Below are 26,406 nucleotides of genomic sequence, written 5' to 3' on the forward strand. Positions count from 1 at the left end.
TGAAGGAACCTCCTAAAGCATAAGTCCTGGGGCTAATGTTGTTTTGGCTAATTTGTATCTGCCATTTTTTTAATCATCATTAATTAAACTAAAGTTTTTAACAAACATATTTTAGAATTTATAAAAATAAATTTGAAAAACCAAGATTTGTTTCAAAATATTTTCAGACATGTTCAGTAATTCAACATGAGTAATAATAACACTTTCTGAATTTAGTTTTCCTATGATTAATTTCTTGGTAATGTTTTTCAAGGGATTTAAATATGTCATAAGTTCGTTCTAAGGCTTTTGTATTTTATCTGTAAAATGTGGTATGTGCCTAGCAAAAGTAGTTCACAGTGAATATACATATGTGAAGAGGAAAACTTTTTTTTTAACATAAATAATAACAAAAAATCCACAGTGTTCACATTCAAGTGTTGGTAAGTTAAGCTTCCAGAGGAAACTGCTGAGATGTGCATTTTTAGATTCTTGGCTCTAATGTCCAATGTAAATGACTTTTGTGGTCAAATCCTGCTCTTAATACTGTGTTTTTAATTTTGACTTATACTTATGAAAATTACTCATGTTTTAGTCACATGTTCACCAAGAACCAAGTAAGAGAATTCCTTCTTGGAGTGGTCGCCCAATCTGGATGGAAAAGATGGTAATGTGCAGAGTCAAAGTTCCACACACATTTGCTGTTCACTCTTACACCCGTCCCACAATATGTCAGTATTGCAAGCGGTTACTGAAAGGCCTCTTTCGCCAAGGAATGCAGTGTAAAGGTAGGATTGGTTGTTTTTCTTAAGTACAATTTATATATTTTCAGTAGCAAATTTGGTTCAAAATATTTATTTCAGAAGCATTAGGCAAAGAAATTGGTTTCCTAGTTGTTAACTTGAAAAGGACAATACAGGGGCGCCTGGGTGGCTCAGTTGTTAAACGTCTGCCTTCGGCTCAGGTCGTGATCCCGGGGTCCTGGGATCGAACCCTGCATCAGGCTCTGCGAGGCGGGAAGCCTGCTTCTCCCTCTCCCACTCCCCCTACTTGTGTTCCCTCTCTCACTATGTCTGTCTCTGTCAAAAAAAAAAAAAAGAAAAGATAATACATGCCTGCCCACACATACATATTTATTTATTAACAACTGCTCTCTGCAGTAAATGTACTATGTGCCAGGAATTATGCTGTAGAAAAGTTAGGATGTAAACAGAAAAACTAGAATTTGGATCTATAAGATATGGTTGCTTAACACGAGCCAATATAGGATAGTTAGTAAGAAGGTAAGCAGATATTTGAGCTTAAGTCTTTCTGATTTCAGAGCCAGATGCTACCCAAAATATAAAATAATGCTTTCCTCTTTCCTTTAAATATTCATACACACAAACAAACCTATTACAAGAGTTTTATTGTTTTTGTTTTAATTATGTAGCTAGGAGACCTGTACCAAAACTGTTACTCCAAATTGTTATCACACTGAAATAGGAAGACTATAGTAGAAGCCACTGAAATTGTGAAAGGGATTATCCATATTTGGAATAAAACCCAGAACACTATCAAAGTACTCTAGAAACATCTCTTAATGAACCAGGTTTTCAATAGAATAATGGAATATATTTTCTTGTAGTTGTGTAATATTTTATGCTTTTTAAAGATGATTTTACCTTTTTGTCTCATATCTTCTTAACAACAGTGCTATACAATATAGTGAAAACCAAAAGTAGAGTTTAAGCCAAAGTAGAGTTTAAAATGTCTTATTAATTATTGAGCCAGTATGCAATATAAGTAGCCTGTCATCCTATGTACTTATTTTTTATGTGATTATTTTAACAGTTCTTGGTATCATACTTTTTATATAATAGATGTAGTTGTGGAGTTGAATTACATAGTTTTATCTAAATAAAACATTAGAGTTGAGGTCTTTGTAGCAATAAACCAACCTATTTATAACACAGAATAGAGTAATTACATAAATTTAACTCAAGTATATAAGAAAACTTCTCTTGGCAACATAGGAGAACATCAGATAGAGAACATGTTGTGTCTTTGTTGCCAGGTATTTAATAACTATCAGGCAGGCATAATTAAATGTTGAAATTTTATTTCAACAGCTTACTTTGAGTATGAGTTAATATATAAATTAATACCTTAAAATATCAACACCAAAGTGTATTGGCAAGCAGTCACTAAGGAATGTTTTGGGAAAGAACATTAATAACAGATGTGCAAATTCTAGCCAAGAGATAATCTTAGTAAAGGTTGTAAATAATGTTGCTCTGTTGAGCAGAACAGAAACATTCTAGAACCATATGCAGTGCAGTACAGTATTTTATAGAGGACCTAAAATAAATATGTAGATTAATGAATTTTGAAATAAAACCAGTTAACTCTGCACCAGGTTATTGGTTTAATTTCTTGGAATTCTAAAAGAATAATGTTTTGTGTTTATATTGGTTCAGAAATACATATATTTTTATATAGCTAAGCTATTTTAATTATCAATCCAAAAGAATCACTTATTTCAGTGATTTCTATATTTTTGTAATTTAAATTAAAGTACTTAAAAAGTAGCTTTTAAGATATTTAAAAGCTTCAGTGGCTCAGTTGGCTAAGTGTCTGCCCTTTGACTCAGGTCATGATCTCAGGGTCCTGGGATCTAGCCCTGCATCAGGGGCCTTGTTCAGCAGGGAGTCTCCCCCTCTACGTCTCTTGTACGCTGTCTCTCAAATAAATAAATAAAATCTTAAAAAAAAAAAAAAAGTAAAAGAGTCATTTTCATTCACCTTGTCAAGCTAAGAAAGAAAATTTAAACAGTTACTCTGAATCATTTGAGAAAACAGAGCTTCAAGAGCAGTATTCATTCATTCATTCACCTGTTTGTTTTCTTCTTTGTTATATTAAAACTTTAAGTCAGCTTAATACAAGAAAACATAAGTTAATAAAAACATGAGTAGGCAGGAGGGCACTTGATGTAAGGAGCACTGGGTGTTATATGCAACTGATGAAGCACCTATATGTTAACTAACTTAAATTTAAATAAAATCTAAAAAAAAACAAACCATGATGAGTAGGAGTACAGAGAAATAACAATGCCTGCCATTTGAAGGTACATACTTGCTCAGATAGGACACAGATTTGACTCTGCATTTTCAAAGGGAAAATAGAAGTTTTGTTATTGTCACAATTTGTAAAACCTCATGAGATAAAAAGCACATAAGTTATTTAAGATATATGGAATATATTAATATCATACATCAATTTTTCTAGGGCATTTCATTTAAAAAGACAGTGTTATTTAATACAAGTTTTGTCATCCACCAAATTAGTAATCATGGGACTTTTTCTTATGCCATTGGTAGGATACCCAGAATTTTCTTGAGTCACAAGGATTAAAAGATCATTCTGAGTCAGGACTTGGAATTAGTTTTATCCAGAATTTGCTGGTAGGTGTATTTCCAAGGTGGAAGGTGGTAATAGACAATAGTTATAGCATCGGTCTCAATTTTGGTGTCACCTTAAAAATACTTATTAAAACACATTTCTCAGCCCTACTCCCAGAGCTGCTGATATAATAGGTGTGGAGTGGGGCACAAGAATTTGCATTTCTGACAAGTTCTTAATAATGCTGATGCTGCTGGTCTGAGAACCACAGTTTGAGAACTACTGAGTTAAGGGTAGTATTGAACAGCTTATACCAGACACTCATCTGCAGTGCTATCAACTCTGAAGTTCTTGCAGGCTGAAGAGAACCATTCATAATGGTGAGTGATCCTGTGCATGAGAAGCACAGTCCTTCCATATAAGGCTGTATGGGAAAGCCCTTATTAATTCCTAAAAAAAGCTTGTAGAATCTCAGTCTCTTTTCTGCATATGCACCAGCCCTCACTAATAAGGAACTCAAGAGTAAGTGCTTGACATATATTAGAAAAGTAGTCAGCCTGAGAAACTCTTTAAGGGGAACATGGAAAGATGAATGTGAGGTAAGGGAAGGAAACCTGGTGCTGCCAGCAACATTTGGGCAATGTGTCATATGAATAGTGTTAGCTTCATTAAAGAGATAAACTGAGCCATGGTAGAAGTGGGGAAGATGGTGGCAGAGTAGGAGGAACCTAAACTCGACTCATCCCTTGAATATAACTACCTAACTATCAAAGCATCCTAAATAATCCAGAAATCTCCCTGAAGAATAGTAGAACAAACTCCACAACTGAATGTAGAATAGAGGCTGCAGTGAAGGTAGGAAGTGCAGGATCTGGTTTAGAGAAATGCATGCCCGTTGCTGCAGAAGAGAGGGGACCCATGGTCACAGGGGCAAGAGAAGAGCACTCAGGAACACACAGCAAAAATGTTTTCCCATCCATTGGCTTGGAACGCAAGATGGGTTCTTGCAGCCGGAGGGGCTTTAAGCCGGAAGTTTTAAGTGTCAGTGGACTGGACTCCAAGAGAGTCTAGAGACATCAGGGAATCTGGAGGCATCAGGGCTGCTCCTGGAGAAGCAGGCATACAATCCCAGGGACACACAGTGTGGAAACAGTGGTCTGAAGAGTGCCTGGGACACACAGTGAGGAGATTATTTGTTCTCAATTTTAGTATATGTGCTGCCAAAGCGAGCACGATTATTTGTTCTCAGAGCCTGCCCCTGAGAGGCAGCATTTATGAGAGACCTCTCTGGCAACATAGGAGCTGACTGGTGTGATTTCTCTTCCCTGCCAGTCAATGGTGATAGATCAGTGGAACAGAATAGAAAACCCTGAAATGAGCCCACAACTCTATGGTCAGTTAATCATCACAAAACAGGAAAGAATATTCAATGAATAAAAGTCTCTTTAACAAATGGTGTTGGGAAAATTAGACCATTCTCTTTCACCAGACACAAAAAATAAACTCAAAGTGGACTAAAGACCTAAATGTGAGACCTGAAACCATAGATGTCAGGCAGTAATGCCTGACATCAGCCGTAGCAATTTTTTTTAGATGTGTCTCCTGAGGCAAAGGAAACAAAAGCAAAAATAAACTATTAAGACTACATCAAATAAAAAGCTCTGCACAGCAAAGGAAACAATCAGCAAAACCAAAAGGCAGCAACCTATGGAATGAGAGAAGATATTCACAAATGTTGTACGCCATAAGGAGTTAGTACCCAAAGTATATAAGAACTTAATACAATTCAACACCCCAAAAAATGAATAATGCAATTAAAAATGGGCAGGAGACCCGAATAGATATTTTTCCAAAGAAGACATACAGATGGCTAACAGACAACATGAGAAGATGCTCAACATCACTAATCACAGACCTGAAAATCAAAACTACAATGAGTTATAACCTCACACCTGTCAGAATAGCTAAAATCAACAACACAAGAAACAACAGGTGTTGTCGAGGTTGTGGTGAAAGGGAAACTCTGCACCTTGAGGGGTGAGAATGCAAACTGGTACAGCCACTCTGGAAAACTGTATGGAGTTTCCTCAAAAAATTTAAAAGAGTTAAAAGTTAAAAATGTAAAAGTTAAAAATGTGATCCAGCAATTCCATTACTAGGTATTTACCCAAGGAATACAAAACTACTAATTCAAAGGGCTGTGTGCACCCTGATGTTTATAGAAGCATTATTTATAATAGTCAATTTATGGAAACAGCCCAAGTGTCCATCAATTGATGAATGGATAAAGAAGATGTAGTGTGTATGTACTTATACACACACACACAATGAATATTAATCAACCATAAAAAATGTGGCCACTTGCTAGATGGAGCTAGAGAGAATTCATACTAAGTGGAATAGGTCAGTCAGAGAAAGACAAATAACATATGATTTCACTCATGCAGAATTTAAGAAATAAAAATGAGCAGAGAAAAGGGAACAAACCAAGAAACAGACGCTTAACTATAGAGAACAAACTGATGGTTATGAGTGGGGGGGGTTGTGGTGGGGGGGTGAACTAGGTAATGGGGATTAAGGAGGGCATTTGTGATGTATGAACTGTTGAATCACTATATTGCATACTTGAAACTCCTATTACACTGTATTAACTAGCTGAAATTTAAAACAAAAAATAAACTGAGCCCTGAGGAGTTATAATACCTGTTAAGAGGTGGCATCAGAATTTGAAACCAGGCCTTTATTCCCAGACTTGAGTTCTTAGTAAAGGAAAACTTTAAAAAGTGTCTAACCATATCTGATACTGCCTGACATATTACATAAATTAATCAATCAAAAACTTGATTTCAGATTGTAAATTCAACTGCCATAAACGCTGTGCATCAAAAGTACCAAGAGACTGCCTTGGAGAGGTTACTTTCAATGGAGGTAAAATTCTTTTTCTTAATTTCCATAAAAGATCAGAAAAGGTCATAATTCTTTTGTGTATTATCTTTGTATAAGGTTATATTTGCATATTTTGTTTTGTTTACTTTGTTTCTTAACTTTGACTTTTTTAAATTTAATAACGATACACTTTTATTAGTCATTATGCCTTCCCATTTTTCCTTTAACCACCTACCATTTTGTAGTCTCATATTGCCAGTTGTGCTGCATGTTCTCTTCCGTCTTAGACAAAAGAGACTTTAACAGCCTGCTGCTGTCCCTAGAGGTTTTCATAGTTCTAGTACTTACTGACTGCCTCTGTGTACCAGGCTCTGTTCCACACTCTTTACATATATTGACATTTAAACCTAAGAACAGCCCTTTGAGTTAAGTACTTACAGATAAGTAAACTTAGGCACAAAGACATTAAATAACTTGCTGGAGAAATGTAGCCAGAAACTTAGAGTTGGGATTCGAACCCACATGATCTTGTGCCCCCGAGTCCACAGTCATTAGAACACATTATACTGCCTCACTCTCTCTCTCTCTGTCTCTCTGTCTTTCCTTAGACACCCTTGCCTGCTGTTGTTTTGTTTTGTTTTGATTTTCTCTTTTCAAAATTACACTAATTGTAGTGATTACCTTTTTGGAAGGAAGAAGAAATGATACTAAGCATAATTTTTCTTTAACATTTACATGACCGGTAAAAATTAAATACAAGTTTTATAAGAGGAGAAGCATAAGGAACAGAAATTAAATTTCTTAAGACTTTAACTTTTTCTTTAATGGCATGATTTTTATGGTTGCTGTTTAACACCATTGATAACGTGGTTGGTTTTCTCATTTGCGAAATAAATGAATAAGTGTAGTTTTTCTATAGGACCAAAGTCTTCTCTAGATTTATGTTTGTATCTTTTTGTACTTTTCTACTGTTTGACAAATGGGTATCAAATATTATTCATATTGATTTTATAGTACATTTGTATACTAATGAGTTTGCACATCTTTCGTATGTTGACTGGTTACTTAGGGGTTTTTCCCCTGTAAATAACCTGTTCACATGTTTTGTCCATTTTTGTATTTGTTATTGATTTGCAGGGAGTTGTTGATAATTGTACCTAATAATTCTTTGTCAGTTATAATTGACACAAATACCTTCTCTCAGTTGTGGCTTTTCTTTTTTTTTTTTTTAAGTAGCTTTATTGAGGTAATTTTTGTACTTCACACATTTAGTTTATTCACAAAGTTAGGCAGCTGTCATTACAGTCCAATGGTGGGACATTTTCATCACCCTGAAAAGAAACTGCATACACTCTAGTAGTCACTCCTCACTCTTCCCCACCAGCTCTTTGCAGCTGCCATCAACTTTGTATCTCTGTGGGTCTTTCTGTTCTAGACATTTCATATAAATGAAATCATATCACGTGTAGTCTTTTGGGTCTGGTGTTGTCTCGTATAGCTTCATGTTTTCAGGGTTCATCCATGTTGTAACAATACTACCTTCTGCTTTGTCAGGAATAACATTCCTGTGCATGAATAGACTACATTTTATTTATCAGCTGATGGACATTTGAGTTGTATCCACTTTGGGGCTGTGGTGAATACTGCTAAGAACATTTGAGTAGAGTTTCTGTGGACATATGTTTTTATTTCACTTGGGCAGATATCTGGTTGTGGAATTGTTGAGTCATATGATAACTCTGTGTTTAACATTTGGAGGAGGACTGCCAGACTGTTTCCCCGAGCAGCTATATATTTTACAGTCTCGCCAGCGCGTGTGAGGATTCAGATTCCTCCATATGCTCACCCCCACTTGTTCTTGTCCATCATTTTGGCTGTTGCCGTCCTAGTGAGTGAAGTGATAGCTCATTGTCGTTTTGATTTGCATTTTGCTGATGGCTAATTGATAGACACATCAGTTCACATGTCTGTGGGCCATTTTTACATCTGCTTTGAAGAATATCTATTATTCCTGTTTTTTGCCTTTTTAACTGGTCATTTGTTTATTATTGAGTTGTAAGTGTTCTTTAAATATTTGAGATAGAGGTCTCTGATATATGTAAATACTTTTCCTCTTCTCTGGGCTGTCTTTTTACTTTCTTGAGGTATCATTTGCAGCACAAAATCAAGTCCAACTTATTTTTTTTAATCATTTAGGTTTTTGGTGTTCTATCAGAAGGCTTAGGATAACCCAAGGTCACAAAGATTGACTCTTGTGTTTTCTTCTAAGAATTTTATAGGGCTAGTTCTTACATTTAGACCTGTGATCCACTTTTTATATTTGGTTTAAAAAAGACGTCCAGTTTCACCTTTGTGCATGTAATTACCCCGTTGTACTAGCACCAGTTTTTGAACATTCTGCTTATTCTTTCTCTAACAAATTGCCTTGGACATTTGTGGAAAACCACTCAACCCAACATACAGTAGTGTTGGTTAATCTTTTACTTTGCTTTTAGTATCTTTTGACATATAGAGGTTTAAATTCTAATTAATTAATTTTCTGTTTTATGGTATGTGAATTTTATGTCTTTCTCAAGTACTACTTTGTCTTGAATCATAAAGATATTTTCCTAGATTTTCATTAAGCGTTTTAAAGCTTTTTTTCTCACATTTTAGAAACTCTTTCTCTTCAGATGTATTGCTCTCCCATTAATAAAAAACTCTGAATTCATTTAAAATTTTGCCAGAACCTTCCAGTCTGGGAGCAGATACAGATATACCAATGGATATCGATAGCAGTGACATGAACAGTGATGGTAGCCGGGGCTTGGATGACACAGAAGAGCCATCTCCTCCAGAAGATAAAATGTTCTTCTTGGATCCGTCTGACCTTGATGTAGAAAGAGATGAGGAAGCTGTGAAAACAATCAGGTATGCATGTGCGTGGGTGTGCCAGGAGCTGCCCCTGATGCAGGCTCAGTACAGGTGCTCCCTTGAGAAAGAATCTCTTTAAATGGACCCTAAAGTGTAATTTAAAATCGATTTAAATTGTTGGTAATTCTTTTACATGCACCACAGGATTTCTGAAAGAAATTATATCACTCTTGCCATCCACTCAACATAGGAATGTGTGAGAATCTTTGTTTTCCTGAAGAGAAAAACACTTTATTTAAATGTAGTCTAGATGTGATCTCTCATGGTGGAGCAGCCACCACAAGGTGTCAGAATTAACTGACAGTTAAAGCAACCAGTTTCTTCGTAGAGGTAGATTGCTGAGTGTTCGAAATACCAGTACGAATGTTTACCTACAGATGTTGCACAAAGATGATGGTGATGAATTTGGGAGTGGTTAATTAGGCTATTAGCACTTTGTAATGCTATTGGATTATTAAGCTTGTAAATATCCCCTTACGTTTATAGAAATTTAGTTTTTCTATGTATACAGCTTTATAGGATGTACTACTTTGTAATGAAATGTTAATATTTTGGCAGGTTTTGTTTTTCAGTGGCAACCAGGAGGTATCTAGAGAAAGTGGATCATTTATCAATCTCACATGTCTGAGTTTGGAGACTATCCAGAGAACTCAAATAGCTTCTAATCATGAATACTTCATAATTTAAGAGAAAATATTTAACTGAAATTGAAAAACCATGTGTTTTCACATTTATGCCCCAAATTGTTCTTTTCCTCTAGCTATGCTGTTCCTGGCCCATGTTTCAGTATTACCTGATTTGACTGGTGCATTATTTATTATTTTTATTTTCTTAATTGTTATCTGTAAACATTTGACTTTCAGTGTCTTCTGCTAGAAATACTTTTTGCTAACAACATGAATAATGGAATTTGACCTTTGAACCATGTAAATTTAGTTGTAGATATACTTACTTTTTAACCTTATTATGAATTTACTAATTAACCTTGCTGCCTAGGGCAAAAGCAGCTTTCTCAACAGCAATCCCAAATGAGATTGTGGTAAAAAGTTTGAAGCCTTTATCTAAGGGCTCCGACCCTCTCCCAGGCTTCATATCTTGCAGTTAGGGAGAATTCTTTCTGCTCTGTGCATTGTTTTGTGTTATGACCCATCAAAAAATATGAGGGCTTGTAGTATTATCTTAGTCTTTTATAAATCAACTGTGTGTCATCATAATTGGATTATTCTCTTAAGCTATTTCTATAAGGTATTTTGAAAAATTATAAGCTCAATTATCCTAAAAAGGGCTGGTGAGTTTAAAGTATTATGTGATTTTTTAAAAAATTGAAATGATCAATATTTTATCATGAACTCTAAATGTTTTTTAGTCCATCAACAAGCAGTAATATTCCGCTAATGAGGGTTGTACAGTCCATCAAGCACACAAAGAGGAAGAGCAGCACGATGGTGAAGGAAGGGTGGATGGTCCATTACAGCAGCAGGGACACCCTGGTCAGTAATCACAGACATTGTAATACGGTAGTGAAACTTTGTTATGTGCTTTACTTTATGCATTTTTAAAATCGAAATAAGAACGAGATCTATATTAAGGCATTTTTGTACACTAGAACTGTAGTTACATTTGTAAAGAGTTTTCAAAAGGCAGAACTTTGAAATATTTTTACAAACTAGTAGAGCAATAGAGATTCAGAAAGTATCTGGGGATACATCACCAAATACAAAATCTGTGAAAGAAATAATTGATAAGATAGACTTCATTACAGTTAAAAGCTTTTGCTCTGTAAGACAGTGTTGAGAGAATGAGGCAAACACAGACTAGGGGAAAATATTTGTAAAAGAGATATCTGATGAAAGACTTCTCCAAAATATACAAAGAACTCTTAAAATTCAACAGTAAGGAAACAGCCCAATTAATAAATGAATCAAAAACCTTAACACATACCTCACCAAAGAAGATACACAGATGGCAGATAAGCACATGAAAAGGCGTTCCATATCCTACGTCATCAGGGAAATGCACATTAAAAGAGCAGTGGAATGCCACTACATACGGATTGGAATGGCCAGAACCTGAACACTGACAGCACCAAAGGCTGGCAAGGATGTAGATAGAGCAATGCAAACTTTCATTCATTGTTGGTGGGAATGCAAAATGCTATGGACGCGTTGGAAGACAGTTTGACGGCTTCTTACAAAACCCAACATACTTTCACCATATGATCTGGCAGTTGCATGCCTTGGTCTTTACCCAAAGGATATGAAAACTTAGGTCCTCACAAAAACCTGAATATGGATGATTACGATAGCTTTATTCATAATTGCCAAAACTTGGAAGCAACAGGATGTCCTTCAGTAAGTGAATTGACAAACCGTAGTACATACATCCAGACGACGGAATATTATTCAGTACTAAACAGCAGTGAGCTATGAAAAGATAGGAAGGAATCTTAAGTGCATATTACTAAGGAAAAGAAGCCAGTGTGAAAAGGCTGTATACTCTATAATTCCAGCTATGACATCTGGAAAAAGCAAAACTATGGAGACAGTGAAGAATAAGGGCAGCAGGCAGGTAGGCATGGATCAGCAGAAAGAACACAGAATTTTTAAGGCAAGGAAAATACTCGATAAAATAAAATGATGTAACCTGTCATTATACATTTGTCCAAACCCTAAGAATGTACAACACTAGAGGGAATCATTACGTTAACTCTGAACTTTGTGATTATGATGTGTCTGTGTAGGTTCATTAGTTGTAACAAGTGTACAGTTCTGAACGAGAATGTAGATAATGGGGAGGCTTTGCATGTGTGGGGCGAAGGGAGTACATGAGAAATCTCTGTACCTTCCGTTTAATTACACTGTGACCAAAAATGGCTGAAGGCTTCATTTTTAAAAATAAAGGGGCATGTTAAGAAAAAAACAAAAACACATATCAAAAAACAAAAGCAAAGACAAATGACAAACTGAAAGTATCCCGAAGTCATAATTTAGACAAGGATTCATTTCATTTTAAAAAGGATTAATTTCATTATATGTAAGGATGACAATAAATTGATCAGAAAAAGACCACACAGCACAAAGAATGGGCAAAGAATATTAGCAGAGTTCATAATCAAGGAAATACATATGACTCTTGAACATAAGAGCTTGATCTCATTCTTTTTTTGAATTTTGGTTTCAGATCATTGAGTCACCTATACCCTCTTTCCCCCCACCCAACCTCAATTTTTAAAATTTAATTTAATTTAATTTTTTCAGTGTTCCAAAATTCATTATTTTTTTTTAAGATTTTATTTATTTATTTGACAGAGAGAGATCACAAGTAGGCAGAGAGGCAGGCAGAGAGAGAGAGGAGGAAGCAGGCTCCCCGCTGAGAAGAGAGCCCAATGTGGGACTCGATCCCAGGACCCTGAGATCATGACCTGAGCCGAAGGCAGCGGCTTAACCCACTGAGCCACCCAGGCACCCCAAAATTCATTATTTATGCAGCATACCCAGTGTTCATTTTTAATAAAAAGTACAGTTTAAAATTTCACTGAATTACCAGCTTTTATTTATCAGTGTTGCCAAGATCAAAGTAACATAACTATATTAGTGAAGGTTTGAGTAGATAGGTACTTATATTGCTGATGATACTATAAATTGGGTCAAATCTTATGAAGGGTGATTGACATTGTCTAGCAAAATTACATGTGTATATATTTTCTGATCCAGCGAGCCAGATTAGAAATGCAGCCTATAGGTAAATTACCTACCTGCGCATGTATACCATGTATATATTTGAGCATGCATGCATAAAATTCTCTAAAAGGATGCCTAGAAACCTACTACCATTGCTTACCTGGAGTGAGATGTGAATGGTGGCGGGAGTATACTTGGCACTCTGTATCCTTCTTGTATTTGCAGAATTTTGACCCTCACGAATTTTAAACCTACAGAAATACAAACTTATGAGTAGAAATGAAAGGGAAAGGAAAGGAAAAGGCACTTTGGAGGAACCATTATTTTTATACCGCAGACTTTTATGTCCTTTATTTTATAGAGAAAGAGGCATTACTGGAGACTGGACAGCAAATGTCTAACCTTGTTTCAAAATGAATCTGGATCAAAGTATTATAAGGTAAAAATTATACATATTTTGAAAAATATGTACATTGAAACATTATATATTTTCCAAATATTCAAGTAATATTCATTAATTATTATATTGGCATATACCTATTTTGACTCTGCCTCATGTCCTGTATAAAAGGCACTGTTAAGTTCCGTGTTGAAATAACTGTCCCACACCCCTCCATTTCACCCCTCACAGTAGCCCTGCTGCCCAAAGTTGTTTTTCGTTGTGTGTTCCTTTGGTTTTGGCCTGCTTGTCAGGTTGCTATTGATTGCCTTTTGAATGCTGTGATTTAGGTTGGGCAGTGTAGTAAGTCCCATGATCATCACCTGCCCAGAAGAGGCCACTGTGGGATTTGGTGTTCTCTACGCTCCATTTTATCTGTGAGGCCCTGATCCCCAGAAGCAGCTTCTTCACCTCTTGTCTAGTCTTCTTTGCTTGGCTTGCTCCACCCTTTGCGTGTCAGAGACACCAGACAAAATAGCAGAGTGTAGCAATTGTATCCTTAAGAAAGAGAATAGAAACTAGACTTGCTTTGATCTGGTTGGGTCCTTTTAAGTATTTTCTTTGCATTAGGGAATGGATTTCCTATAAATACTTGTTACATTTATGGGCAGAACCAGATGGAATGCTTGAACAACCTGTACTAACATTCTACTTTTGTTTGCTCTTATTTTTGCTTTGTTCTTCTCTGAGGGCTGTATCTTGCAGCAGCCTCTGGTAGAGAAGTAATTGTTGAGTTGATTTAATGACAATTGGAAAGTGACAAGTGTTGCATATAGTGGCATTTACCCTCCAGGATCCTCTTCTTCCTTACAGTCTAATGACATGCTGCAGGCCTGAATCACTGGCTTAGTGATCATACTCCATGCTCTGCCTTCGGCATTGTTGGGCGTGCAGATCATTCCAGGCAGATACTATCATAAGACTTGACTGTGTGTTCCATGTACCACATACTTGTGTTCATCTTAATGCATTCATTAAAAACGCATATCTCTGTTAGTGTATTTGAAAATAAAAACAAAGATGTATTCATATCTTTTAATGCTTAATTTTTTACTTCAGGAAATCCCACTTTCAGAAATTCTCCGCATATCTTCGCCACAAGATTTCACAAACATTTCACAAGGCAGCAACCCACACTGTTTTGAAATCATCACTGATACTATGGTATACTTTGTTGGGGAGAACAATGGGGATAGCTCCCACAATCCTGTTCTTGCTGCCACTGGAGTTGGAGTTGATGTAGCACAGAGCTGGGAAAAAGCAATTCGCCAAGCTCTCATGCCTGTTACCCCTCAAGCAAGTGTTTGCACTTCTCCAGGGCAAGGGAGAGATCACAGTAAGCAATAAGCTTGTTGATGGCTTTTCTCCCCCTCGCATTTTGTGGGTATGGTTGTGTTTCTGCATGTATTTCTTTCTTTCTTTCTTTTCTTTTTTTTTTTCTTTTTTTTTTTTTAAGATTTATTTGAGAGAGAGAGCGAGAGCGAGCATGAGCAGAGTGGAGGGGCAGAGGGAGAAGCAGACTCCCTGCTCAATCTCGATCCCGATCCCGGGACTCTGGAATCATGACCTCAGCCGAGGGCAGATGCTTAACCAACTGAGCCACTGAGGCACCCCTCTGTATATATTTCTAATGCTTACTTTAAGCTTCATCTGTACTAACCAATATTGTTAGTTAATTCCTTTGTATAGTTATGTTATAATGTATACATAAACCCCTAGAGCTAGGTTTCAGAGTCAGTTTCCCTACATTCAAATCCTGGTTCTGCCAACCTGTTATATGATCTTAGGCAAAACCTTACCTCTCTGTAATAGTACCTACTTTATAGGGTTCTCAGCATTAAAGAAAGGAGAACCAGTGTTTGGTATCCATGAACTCTCATTGGCTTAAGCAGACTACTAGCATTTTGCTTCATGGTGGGATATAAACAGGTGATAGAGTATTATGGTTCACATCATATTTGTGAAATCTATGAAGTCATAAATGCCATTTTTCTTTTAACTGAATTAAAACATTCAGAAATACTAAAAAATTATTAAAATATGTTCTTTGCACCAACAAAATTTATAAAATAAAACCTAAATTTGATAAAGGGTTAAGTGAAAGCCATAACATAATGTCACTTTTATGCTACTGGTGTTGTTATTTATGGGGAAACATTATTCATTAGACAAGTATATTTAAATCGAAATAGGTATCAGCCAGTTCCTAAATGTGTGTTAGTTCAGCTCTATTATTTCATGCATCTATTCTTGGCATTATACTAGGCTCAGAGCTAGAATGCAAAAGAAACACAGAAATTAAGGGAGAAAGGGCATACAACATAAGTGTTAAGTGGTAGCATAAGGCAGTAGAATGCAGAAATGAGTAATGCATTATCTGGGGGATGCAGATATGCAAAGGAGGAGTAAGCAGAGACTTTATGATAGAAACAATCTGATTTGAACCTTGACCTTGGATCTCAAGTAGGTAAGGATAGGAAAAATCAAAAGGGAAGGGTGAAGGGGGATCGTGTTACTCTAGTTAAGGAAGACGGTCGTGATCAAAGGGATGAAAGTAATGACTGTGAACATGTTTGGTGTTTAATACTGACTCTCAGAGGATGAATCAGATGGATATTTACAGTGCTGCTTAAGTTCGGGGTGATTTTAGGCAAAAGTCTGATATCCTAATCGAAGCCATGGATCTTTTCCCCCAGAAAATGATACAGGGACATAAACACAAATGTTATGTATAATGGGATATAGGAATATTCTCTGTTCTCCAGCCCATCCATGGACCTCCTCCCTCGGGATAAGAGTCTCTAAAAGCAGAATGACCGAGGGGTTAAGAGTGAGGATGGTAGAGAATGAAAGCACAGTCGTTGCTTACTGGCTGTGATCTTGGTCTCTGCAGTTACTAATCTGAAGTGGGAATAATAATACATATAATGCACTTAGCACAGTGTTCTGACACATTGGTAATACTATTCCTGGGTTGTTGGCTGCTGCTATTGGTTTTTCTGGAGTGGAGTTCTAGGAAGCAATAGAAAATAAATCTAGGTGGAGTTACACAGTGGAGGCATTTGAAATAAAATCAGTACTGACTTGTGCTAGGAAAATGGAATGATTGAAAAACAAAGCTTTAGACACTTTAATATCATTGATGCTCTGCCTTTTTTGTTCATTAATATTTGAATTAGTTAAAATATTTTAGGATTAACATTTTTAAATGCAGTCTTTGACAGTCATATTACTTATTTTTGAATTATAGTATGCTTACATTTTCTTGTTTTAAATTTTTATATGTGGGATCTTAAAGGAAATTTCATATCTTATTTCTTTGAGTTTTCTCTGAGATTTTATATGTTTGAGACCTAGTCTCTTACATACTTTCCATGTGGCCCTCTTCCCTTGTCACTTACTTCCTTTGCTTATCAAAGTAATATAGACATAGAAACTTCACAGTCATAAGGAATATAAAATGAGACAGCCCTTCCTGTACACTTGTAACACATCCCCTTATTCCTGCTTCTATATCTCCCCCATGAGAAAACCATTATTAACAATTTGGTGTATATTTCTTGGTTTGGGGAGAATGGAAGCTGGTACTACCTGTACTGTATTATTATATTTTTATTTTTACAAAAAATGCGATTTGCTTTTATCCACTATTAAACTAATATGGGATCAGATATATTTCAGTGTCAGTATATAGATTTATCTGATTTATCTAATTCTTTATTATTAAAATAATGCCTGCTTTTTATGTTTTAGAAAATGCGGGCAGTGTGGAAATGTACAAAGACTAAAGTTTTTGTTCCCCAACCCTTCCTCTCTTGTTCACCAGAAGTATCATATTTTCTTTGTTTTTAATTCAAATGCTGCTGCCTTACAACTTGCCTTTCTAACTTAATATGCCATGGATAGCTTTCTAACTCAGTATGGATAGCTCTACACCATTGAGTGTTTAGATAATATTTCTTTGTGTGGATGTGTCAAGTTTTATTTGACTAGTTTCTTATTGATGGGTTAGTATTATGTGTGTGGATAAATTTTTTTAAAGAACATAATTATATTAACTGTATGTTAGCCACTTTTAAAAATTTAATGTAGTGTGGGCATTCACATATCAGCAAATGTTAATATTAAGTCATACAACAATTTTTTTCTTTTCTCATACATCATCCTTCTGTTTTACAGAAGATTTGTCTACTAGTATCTCTGTATCTAACTGTCAGATCCAGGAAAATGTGGTAAGTAAAAATTACAGCTAAAATAGTAAATTGGGTAATTAAAATAGGTAAAATAAGATGTGAAAATCTTATTAAATAAATTCAAGAGACAAAAACCAAACTCTTAAATATAGAGAACAAATGTAGTTGCCCGAGGGGAGTTGGGTGGGGGGGATGGTGAAGTAGATAAAGGGAATTAAGAATACATTCATCTTGATGAGTGCTGGAAACATTTAGAATTGTAAATGACTATATTGTATATCCAAAACTAGTAAAACATTGTATGTTAATTATATTTGAATTTTTTAAAAGTTCATGGGCCAGAGTATTGAGCACTTGGCCTAAAGGCACCAGCTAGATTTTGTGGCTGATAACTACTCTAAGGAGTTCTGCTTTATGAAGGAAACTAAAGCAGATTTTTTTAAAGTGTGAAAATAAAGATAATTTTTTCACAAGTGGTAGTAGAATATCACATAGTGATAGACTAGTTCAAAGAGAAGGGAGAGATTACTTCTTGCTGGTAAGGAAGGAGGGAAAGCTTCCTCAAGGAAGTGAAGCCTGAGCTGTGCCCACAAGGATGGAAAGGCATTTTGGCTAAAGTGTGGAGAGGATGGGGGTCAGGGGGAGACAATAGTTAGGGCAAGCACAGGGACCAGGATGGACAAATAGAGGGAAGCAGGACAAACAAGACTTTTAATACAAGACTTTCAAAGAATAGTGAATGGAAGAAGTTTGGCTGCATAGGTAGGTACATGTTAGGGATTATGACAGGGGTCAGCATACTTTCTATATTTTAGGCTTTGGGGTCCACACCCTATTACTTTACTCTGCCATGGTCATGAGAAAGCATCCATAGGCAGTGCATAAAGGAATGAGCATAACTGTGTCCCAATATAACTATTTATAGACACTTGAATTTGAATTTTTATCATTTTCACATGTCAAAAAATGCTTTTATTATTTTCCCTTTTAACCATTTAAAATGTAAAGTTGATTTGTATATCAGGAGCCCATACAAAAGAGACAGCAGGCTGGATTTGGCCTGTAACTGATTTGCCAACCCTGGATAAGAAAAAAGATTCGAAAAAGAAGTCATAAAATAGTTCATTGGCTGTCTAAAAATTTCTTTGATAAAAATCTCGCCATCCTCCACTTGGGGCCTCCGGCTGTAATACCCCTGTAGCATATACATGTTGGCTTTTCTAAGACTGCATGAAGAGACTGGCTATCCAGTAGTGTTACAGGGAATAGAGGGTTTCAAGGAGATGTAATCTGTGTGTCTCTTGTAGTGGTAGGTAACCAGATTTTTGGGGAGGAAGAGGGGGATTACACAAACATGAGGTCACTAACTTTGAAGGATCCCCTGAGAACTTGAGGGGCATATCCATTCATAGCTGAGAAGGGAAGAGTTTCAGAATTGGTCTTTGTGAAAGCCTTTTCTAGCAGTTATTATTTGACTAGTGGATGTTCCCACCACAGTTCGAGATTTGTCCTTGACTTCTTTGAGCAGAAGCATAGGTCTCGATACCAGAGGGAGCCCATAACTATGACTATTGCTTTACTGTTGGGCATTGGAGGAATAACAGCAGGTATTGGAACAGGAGCTTCTGCTTTAATCCAAGGTAATCAGCTCAGACAGTTACAAGTTGCTATGAACGCTGACCTTGAGGCCATAGAAAAATCAATCACAGCCTTAGAAAAATCCTTAACTTCCTTATCAGAAGTTGTACTACAAAACAGGAGAGGACTAGACCTCTTATTTCTGAAAGAAGGAGGATTATGTGCAGCCTTAAAAGAAGAATGCTGCTTTTATGCCGACCATACCGAGGTGGTCAGAGAAACAATGGACAAGCTAAGGGAAAGATTAGCCCAAAGAAAAAGGGACTCTGAATCCCAACAGGGCTGGTTTGAACGATGGTTCACCCGTTCCCCTTGGTTTACAACCTTAATATCCACCCTTACGGGGCCCCTCATTATCTTATTACTAATTCTGTCAGTTGGCCCTTACATTATTAATAGACTTGTCCAATTCACTAAAGACCGCTTGTCCGTAATTCAGACTATGGTACTAACACAACAATACCAACTTTTAAAACGATCAGAGTCCCAGACAAGCTTAGAGCAGGAACAAGACGAATGGATATAAGATTCTATCCATGATAAAGAAAAAGGGGGGAATGAAAGACCCCTCTCCTAGATAGACCCCTCCCCTAGTAGATAGATAGGATAACTAACTGCTTGTTTGCTTTTCTGTAAACCGCTGGCTTTTAGGTATGAAATTAGGTTATCAATTGTGTGAATTGCTCTCTTACCTTTCTCTAGCCGCGTGGCTTATAGAAATAATAGAGACGCCATGATGGCACTCCTCCCTTCCCCCTTCTTGTTCCTCTTCCCCACCTCTCCTTTCGCGCACGCGGGCCCTCATAACCAATCAGCTTATTCCCCCCTCCCCGCCGCTCTCTTCACGGCGTGCGGATCCCTGGAGCCAACCCGCAAACTCCAAGTATGCCTTTTTCAAAAGTTCAAACTGTCCACCAATCAGTTGCTCCCCACCCAAAACTTGTTTGTACCTTCCTATAAAAGACCCTGCTTCACTCCGGTCGGGGTGCTCGGTTAGCTGGAGCTGCCGACCACCCGCCGGTACCTGCGTGACAATAAACCTCTTGCTGTTTGCATCCAGTGGCAGTGTTGGATTCTTGGGTAAGGGGATCCGTGGGTCTTTCACCCTCATCTAATTTGATTAGAATCAAAATTTCCTTGGTTAAACAAAAAATTGATTAAAGTTGGGAAGCATGTAAAAATGATTCTTATAAATCTTAAAATTTTCATTATACCTTAAAACACATATATATACATATTGATTTACTTTTGTCACAGGGATGAGACTTCTTTAAGTATGGGTCTGTTAAGTAGAGTTCCACCTCGTCTTTCTTGCATCAGGCACACCTTTAACATAGTACTGCAGTTCCCATGCTCATGCCCTGATTTTATGCAGACTCCACAGGTTAAGGGCACAGTTCCTAACAAAGCTGCTCTCACTTGAGACACCAGCCACAAGTGCAGGGGTCCCCAGTTCATCCATACTTCTCACTAACTGGCTACAGAGTCGGGATTCCCACAAACCCACACTGAGGTTCAGTAACTCACTAGAATGACTCAGAACTCAGGAAAGTGCTGGATTTAGATTTACAGCCTTATTGTAACAGATAAAAATCAGGATCAGCCAACCAAAGACACATAGGGTATAGTCTGGGAGGGTTCTGAATGTAGAGCTTCTGCATTCTCTCCCTGAAATCAGGACATGCAACCCTACTGCACAGTGATCTGTCACCAGCCTGCAAAGTCACCTGGGCCTTAGTGTACAGAGTTTTTATTGGAATCTCATTAAGTAGGCATGATTGACTGAAGCATTGGCCACATGATTGAACTCCATCTCTTACTGCCCCTTCTCCTCCCCTGAGTTTGGACCGGTTCAAAGCCCTAACACTGTAATCATATGGTTGGTCTTTCTGGTGACTCTACCCCATCCTGAATCATTTTGTTAGCATAATTCTGGTGTGATCCAAGGGGCTCATGAATACCATAATATATAAGATACTCCTATGACTTGAGAAATTCTAAGGATTTAGAATCTCTCTCTTTGGAACTAGGGACAAAGGCCAGTCAAGTTCTTATTATACAACAACACCCCTAATGGATTCTCTAAAATTTCTAATTTTTGTTTCTTTAAAGTAGAACCAGGGATACTTGTGAAGTATTCTGAGAACAGAATCCTTACCCCACAATCTTTGGTATTTATTTTGCTCACAAATAAATTGACAGCTGTAGTTTTGGTGTCTCACCTTTATAGAGTTTTGTGTGTTTTTTTTTTTTTTTTAAAGAGTTATTTATTTAAGAGAGAGAACACAAGGAGGAGGGACAGAGGGAGAGATAATCTCAAGCAGATCTGACACTGAGCATGGAGCCCAGTGCAGGGCTCGATCTCACAACCCTGAGATCATGACTTGAGCCAAAACCAAGAGTCGGATGCTTAACTGACAGTACCACCAGGTGCCCCCTTTATGGAGTTTCTAAAACTACTTTGCTTTCATAGAAATTTCTAATGTTTTATTGACTTATATAGTATACTTATTTAACTTTTTGTAATTAAACTATATAATCTATAACATTTGGCATGATGGGTTTGGGAACAAATTCAGTTTTAAGAGTTATTTGTTGGGATGCCACATGCATTTTATACAGTCAATATTTTCTTTTCAGAGAGAATGGGAAGTACAGGTTATTCTGGGGAGTTAGTAAAGAAAAGGTGTTAGGAGAGCCTCTACAAATAAGTTGAATTTATCTAACCCTGGTATGTCCTGAATTATTTATCTTTTTAATAGATTTTTTTGTTTCCCTAATACATCATAAGCCTCTTAACTAGGTCTGTTTTTACAAATTAGCTACCTTTTACAGAGTCATCTATACAGTTAGGGCTCAATAAGTGTTGATGACAATCATAAAATGGTAGGCAGTTTTTAAATTAGGAGGAACCTAGAGGTGTAAACCAATACTTTGTTACAGGTGAGAGAGTCAAGTCCCAGGGAAGTCAACAATTTAAAGATTACCTAATTTCAACAGAAATTAGGACATCAGACTTATGGAATTACTGATTTTATATGCCAGGCCCCGGACTTGACACTTGGTATATATCCTCATTTAACTTACTTAAAAATACAGTGAAATAGATGTTACTGTATCCCCTTTACCAGCGAGAAATTGAGGTCTGTACCATTCCGTATGAGTTGCTACCAGGACACGGGCGCTGGCAGGGAGTGTAACACTGACAGAGATGGAGCCCCTGACTTCAAACGCCAGACTGCGTTAGGGAGGGGCTGGAGAGCTCCAGCCAGGAATATTCCCACAGCAACAGCCACCACCTGGGAGGACGGGCGAGGGGGATGAGGATGGGGAGGGGTCTGAGCCGCAGACTTTCTCACAGGTGCCCTTTCATCAGGCTTTCAGATCAGCCTGATAGCAAAGATAGCAAATCTCTTTAATGGTGTAATGGGTAAAATTTTGTTAATTTTTTTATGTTAATTTACTTTTTATAGATCATGACTTACTAAATACAAGACTTTCTTTTATTCAAAGCGCTTTTCCCCCAAAGGCCTTGTTACAGAATACATTGTACTTGCATATTAAAAGTCATAGTAATACAATTGGGGTTTTCTAGGGCGTGGAAAGTTTGTGTTCATAAAATATGTTAGGAAACTTAGCTGCCTCTCTCCTAAAAACAGAAAGGTGTTCAGTATTAGAATGAAAAGAGTCAGAGATACTGCCAGTATTGAACAGAGAGAAATAACGCCGCTTCCTCTTTCCCAAACAGGACATTAGCACTGTTTACCAGATCTTTGCCGATGAGGTGCTTGGTTCAGGCCAGTTTGGCATCGTCTATGGAGGTAAGCGACCTACAGCCGGCTGCGTCTCATACATACTCCAGGAAGCTGTGAAACTGGAAGACCCTGGCCAGCTGTCATGTCCTGTCACAGTTTGTCGAGTGGTTCCCCCCGCGGCTGACATGCTTTCTTCTAGCTCTGCCCTATTCACTCTGCGTGTTCTTTAACCGCAGCTGCTCGCTTTACAGAGTAACAGAAAGCGTCAGGAAATTGTTTCACAGTACTTACTTTATCTCTCCTCACAGCTCACTCATAAGGATGTTTGTGGGGGAAAATAAATGGCTGGAAGCCTTTGTTGCGCTTTGTGGGCTCATTTATCCAAGGATACACTCTGCTGGATTTCCAGCACAAGTGGCCCCATTCGTCTGCTGTTGGCAGGAATGTCGTGCCAGGTCCGAAGACCCGAAATCGCGCTGTGACTCCTGACACTGGCAGTCATTTAAGCTCACTGTGCATTAGTATCTTCATCTGTTTAAAGCGGCCAACAAAATCTGACCTGCATAGCTCCCAGGGGTGTTAATTAAGCCTAATGTACATAAAAGTACTTTATAAGCTATAATCTACAGTATAAAAGAAATGTTAAATCCTTTTCCTCCTTTGCCAACCCGCTTTAAGTAGCTTTCTAGTGGCCTTTCCGCCTTAAGGCTTGCCCTAATATGTGGTTAAATAACTGTGCTGTCTCGGTGAACCTAGAATAAAATTAATTCATTGATAAAATGCTTCTATCTTGACAGTATCTGAAGACTAAGTCAGAGTAGTTAATGCATTTAACAAGGTAAATTATTGTTCAGCAAACAAGTTCATTCAAATTTCCTGCCATTTCAAGTAATGAAACTGCCTTTAAGAGAGGCAACTACTAAGGAAAAATGTAATTTACTTCTAAAAGTTAAAGGTGAGTGAAGGAGAAAGAACAAAATCAGCCAAAGAAAAGAAATCCAAGAGTAAAAACATATTAGTTTCAGTCTTTGTTCAACTTCCTCATAAAGCTTTCATGTTGTATATGAACTGTCAACTTGCTTTTTCTTTCTTTTCTATACTTTTTTTTTTTTAATAGGAAAACACAGAAAGACTGGAAGGGATGTGGCTATTAAAGTAATTGATAAGATGAGATTCCCCACAAAACAGGAAAGTCAACTCCGTAATGAAGTGGCTATTTTACAGGTAAAAAACCCAAGTTGCTTTGAATTGGTTTTAATATTTGATTTGTGAGTTTTTTTTTTTTTAATATATATTTTATTAATTTATTTGACTGAGAGAGAGAAATCACAAGCAGGCAGAGAGGCAGGCAGAGAGAGAGGAGGAAGCAGGCTCCCCACTGAGCACAGAGCCTGATGTGGGGCTCGATCCCAGGACCCTGAGATCATGACCTGAGCCCAAGGCAGAGGCTTAACCCACTGAGCCACCCAGGCGCCCCTGATTTGTGAGTTTTTAAATGCAAGTCTGTTGAGTGTGCTGATAAGAATGTTTGTTTTTTCTTCTGTTTTCATATTGTGACCTTTGGGCTCAGTAGGAGGCTGGTGGGCATCTACATTAAATCCTTAAGTCTTTTTTTTTTTAAAGGAAAAATTAAGTTAGAGTAATCTAGGAGTTACAAGAACTGCCATTAAGATAGTAGTTTAGAACACATTTTCATCAGCAATGTCTTAACAACAACAACAACAAAAGTAAAAACCTAATCTGTCACTCCAGAAGCTCAAAATACTTGGATACCTATGTCTCCACATTTGATTAGGAGGTTAGCTAAATATAAAGATCAACTTTAGCCTACTTTGTACTTGAATTACAATTCTCAGAACAATCTGAATGTGGTAAAAACATTTTTTAACGGAAACTTCAAATACTCATTTGCTGAAATTCATTACATAAGATTTAGTCAGATGAGCATTTGAACTAGACTCTTGCACATGGGTTGAAAGGAATGTACTGCGCTCCCTCTCCTCACTCTGCCCTTTGGCTCCCCACCTCCCGTCTGCTGTGTCATCCTTTCCCATCTTTGCCCATGATTCTTCTTGGATGTAGTCCTCATTAGACAACCTCAAAGGCTGGCTGAACCCTGCCTGGCAATTGATTCTGGTATTCTCTGTTCTCTGCAGCCCCACTGACATCCTTGGTTTTTCTTCCCATGTCTTCCCCTTTTTCAAGAAAGGTCAGGAGGTAAAGACTGAAGATCTGGCTGAAACTACAGTTTTGGCCTTTCCAGTGGCAGGGAGGAACAATTCTAGAATCATTGATTAAGCAGTGACCTAGTTTACTCAGGAACATCCAGCCTCTCTCCTGAGTGCTTGATGATGATCTCTGGATTTCTGTCGGTTTAATAGAAAGGAGGACATGACATTTTTGGACATCTGCAAATATTCTGTTAGGCTGAGCCAAAATCTCTTGAAAAGGTTCCACAGTAGACTACGCTCAGCAAATTGAGTCTCTTTTCTGAATGATGGCCACACTGTCTTGCTGTTCCTTAAATATGACAGATGTGGTCCTGTCTCAAGGACTTTGCTTTAGCTGTTACCTCTGCCTGGAATGCTGTCACCCCCAAGATCTACATGGCGTAGCCTCTGACCTCCTTCAAGACTTTGCCCAAATGGCATTTCCTCATAAGGCGTTTGCATTCTGTTCCCATCCACCCTTACCCTCTTTTTCTTCGCTCCATAGCACTCAGCACCTTCATCCTGGGTAGTTTACTAGTTTATTACCTGTTGTTTACCCCACCTTGCTAGAATAAGCTATCCATGAGATGAGATTTGTCAGTTTTGTTCACTCATGAATCCAGACTACCTACATAGTAACAGGCACAGAGCAAATACTCATTTAATGTTTATTGAATAAATGTGTTTATATGGGGGATTACCTATAACCTGTTGTTAAATTTTTTAAATGGAAATGTGGAATGGTTCCATTTGTATAATTTCTTAAGGTAATGGTGTACTTGCATATGTGTACATACAGTTATGTAAAGAAAAGGATCCATACCTACCTGAACTGTTAACATGGCTGCTGGGGACTGTGCTGTGGGGCAGGAAGGAAATGGAGGCTTTTTACTTTTTCATAGGGATGTGGTAATATAAAACTGTCTTTGCTGTTGCCTGAAGCATAGGCTGTAGAATAGTAATGGGAGAAAATGATGTTGCTCTCATGGCTACTTATATAAATGGGAAAATGTCATCAGAAACTTAAGAAAGAAATTTCTGGTTTGAATACTGTGGTATATTCGCCATTTTCCCTTTCTCTTTTTGAGAGTCCCCTAAAAGCTATAAGAAAAATGACAAACAGAAATTTTTTAAAAAACTAATAAAAATAGAAGAAAGTGCGGACCTATAAAATAGAGGAGTTTTCCCAGAAACACTGGCGATGGAGCCAAGAGTGCATGCAGGAAGAGGCGCCACAGTAAGGGCTGTTTTTGCTGGCTCTTCTGAATTGTATAATTGTGAGATCCTCTCTAGGTGCCTCCTCAAACAGAAGAAAGTGAAGGGGGTCACGAT

General features: G+C 37.4%; 1 protein-coding gene across 2 annotated transcripts in view; it reads left to right on the plus strand.

Moving 5' to 3' along the window:
- The window catches only part of PRKD3 (protein kinase D3), an 83,855-nt gene that overhangs the window by 46,067 nt on the left and 11,382 nt on the right, over nt 1-26,406 (plus strand). For both annotated transcript variants that reach the window (XM_059188586.1, XM_059188587.1), the window contains exons 6-14: nt 575-767; nt 6,211-6,288; nt 8,973-9,156; nt 10,526-10,649; nt 13,201-13,278; nt 14,338-14,614; nt 17,458-17,510; nt 22,858-22,930; nt 23,982-24,088. In XM_059188586.1, coding sequence (XP_059044569.1) covers nt 575-767; nt 6,211-6,288; nt 8,973-9,156; nt 10,526-10,649; nt 13,201-13,278; nt 14,338-14,614; nt 17,458-17,510; nt 22,858-22,930; nt 23,982-24,088 — 1,167 coding nt within the window. The remainder of the gene's footprint in view (nt 1-574; nt 768-6,210; nt 6,289-8,972; nt 9,157-10,525; nt 10,650-13,200; nt 13,279-14,337; nt 14,615-17,457; nt 17,511-22,857; nt 22,931-23,981; nt 24,089-26,406) is intronic.

The sequence above is a fragment of the Mustela lutreola genome, chromosome 9 (genome assembly GCF_030435805.1).
Source record: "Mustela lutreola isolate mMusLut2 chromosome 9, mMusLut2.pri, whole genome shotgun sequence".
NCBI classification, from domain to species: Eukaryota; Metazoa; Chordata; class Mammalia; order Carnivora; family Mustelidae; genus Mustela; species Mustela lutreola.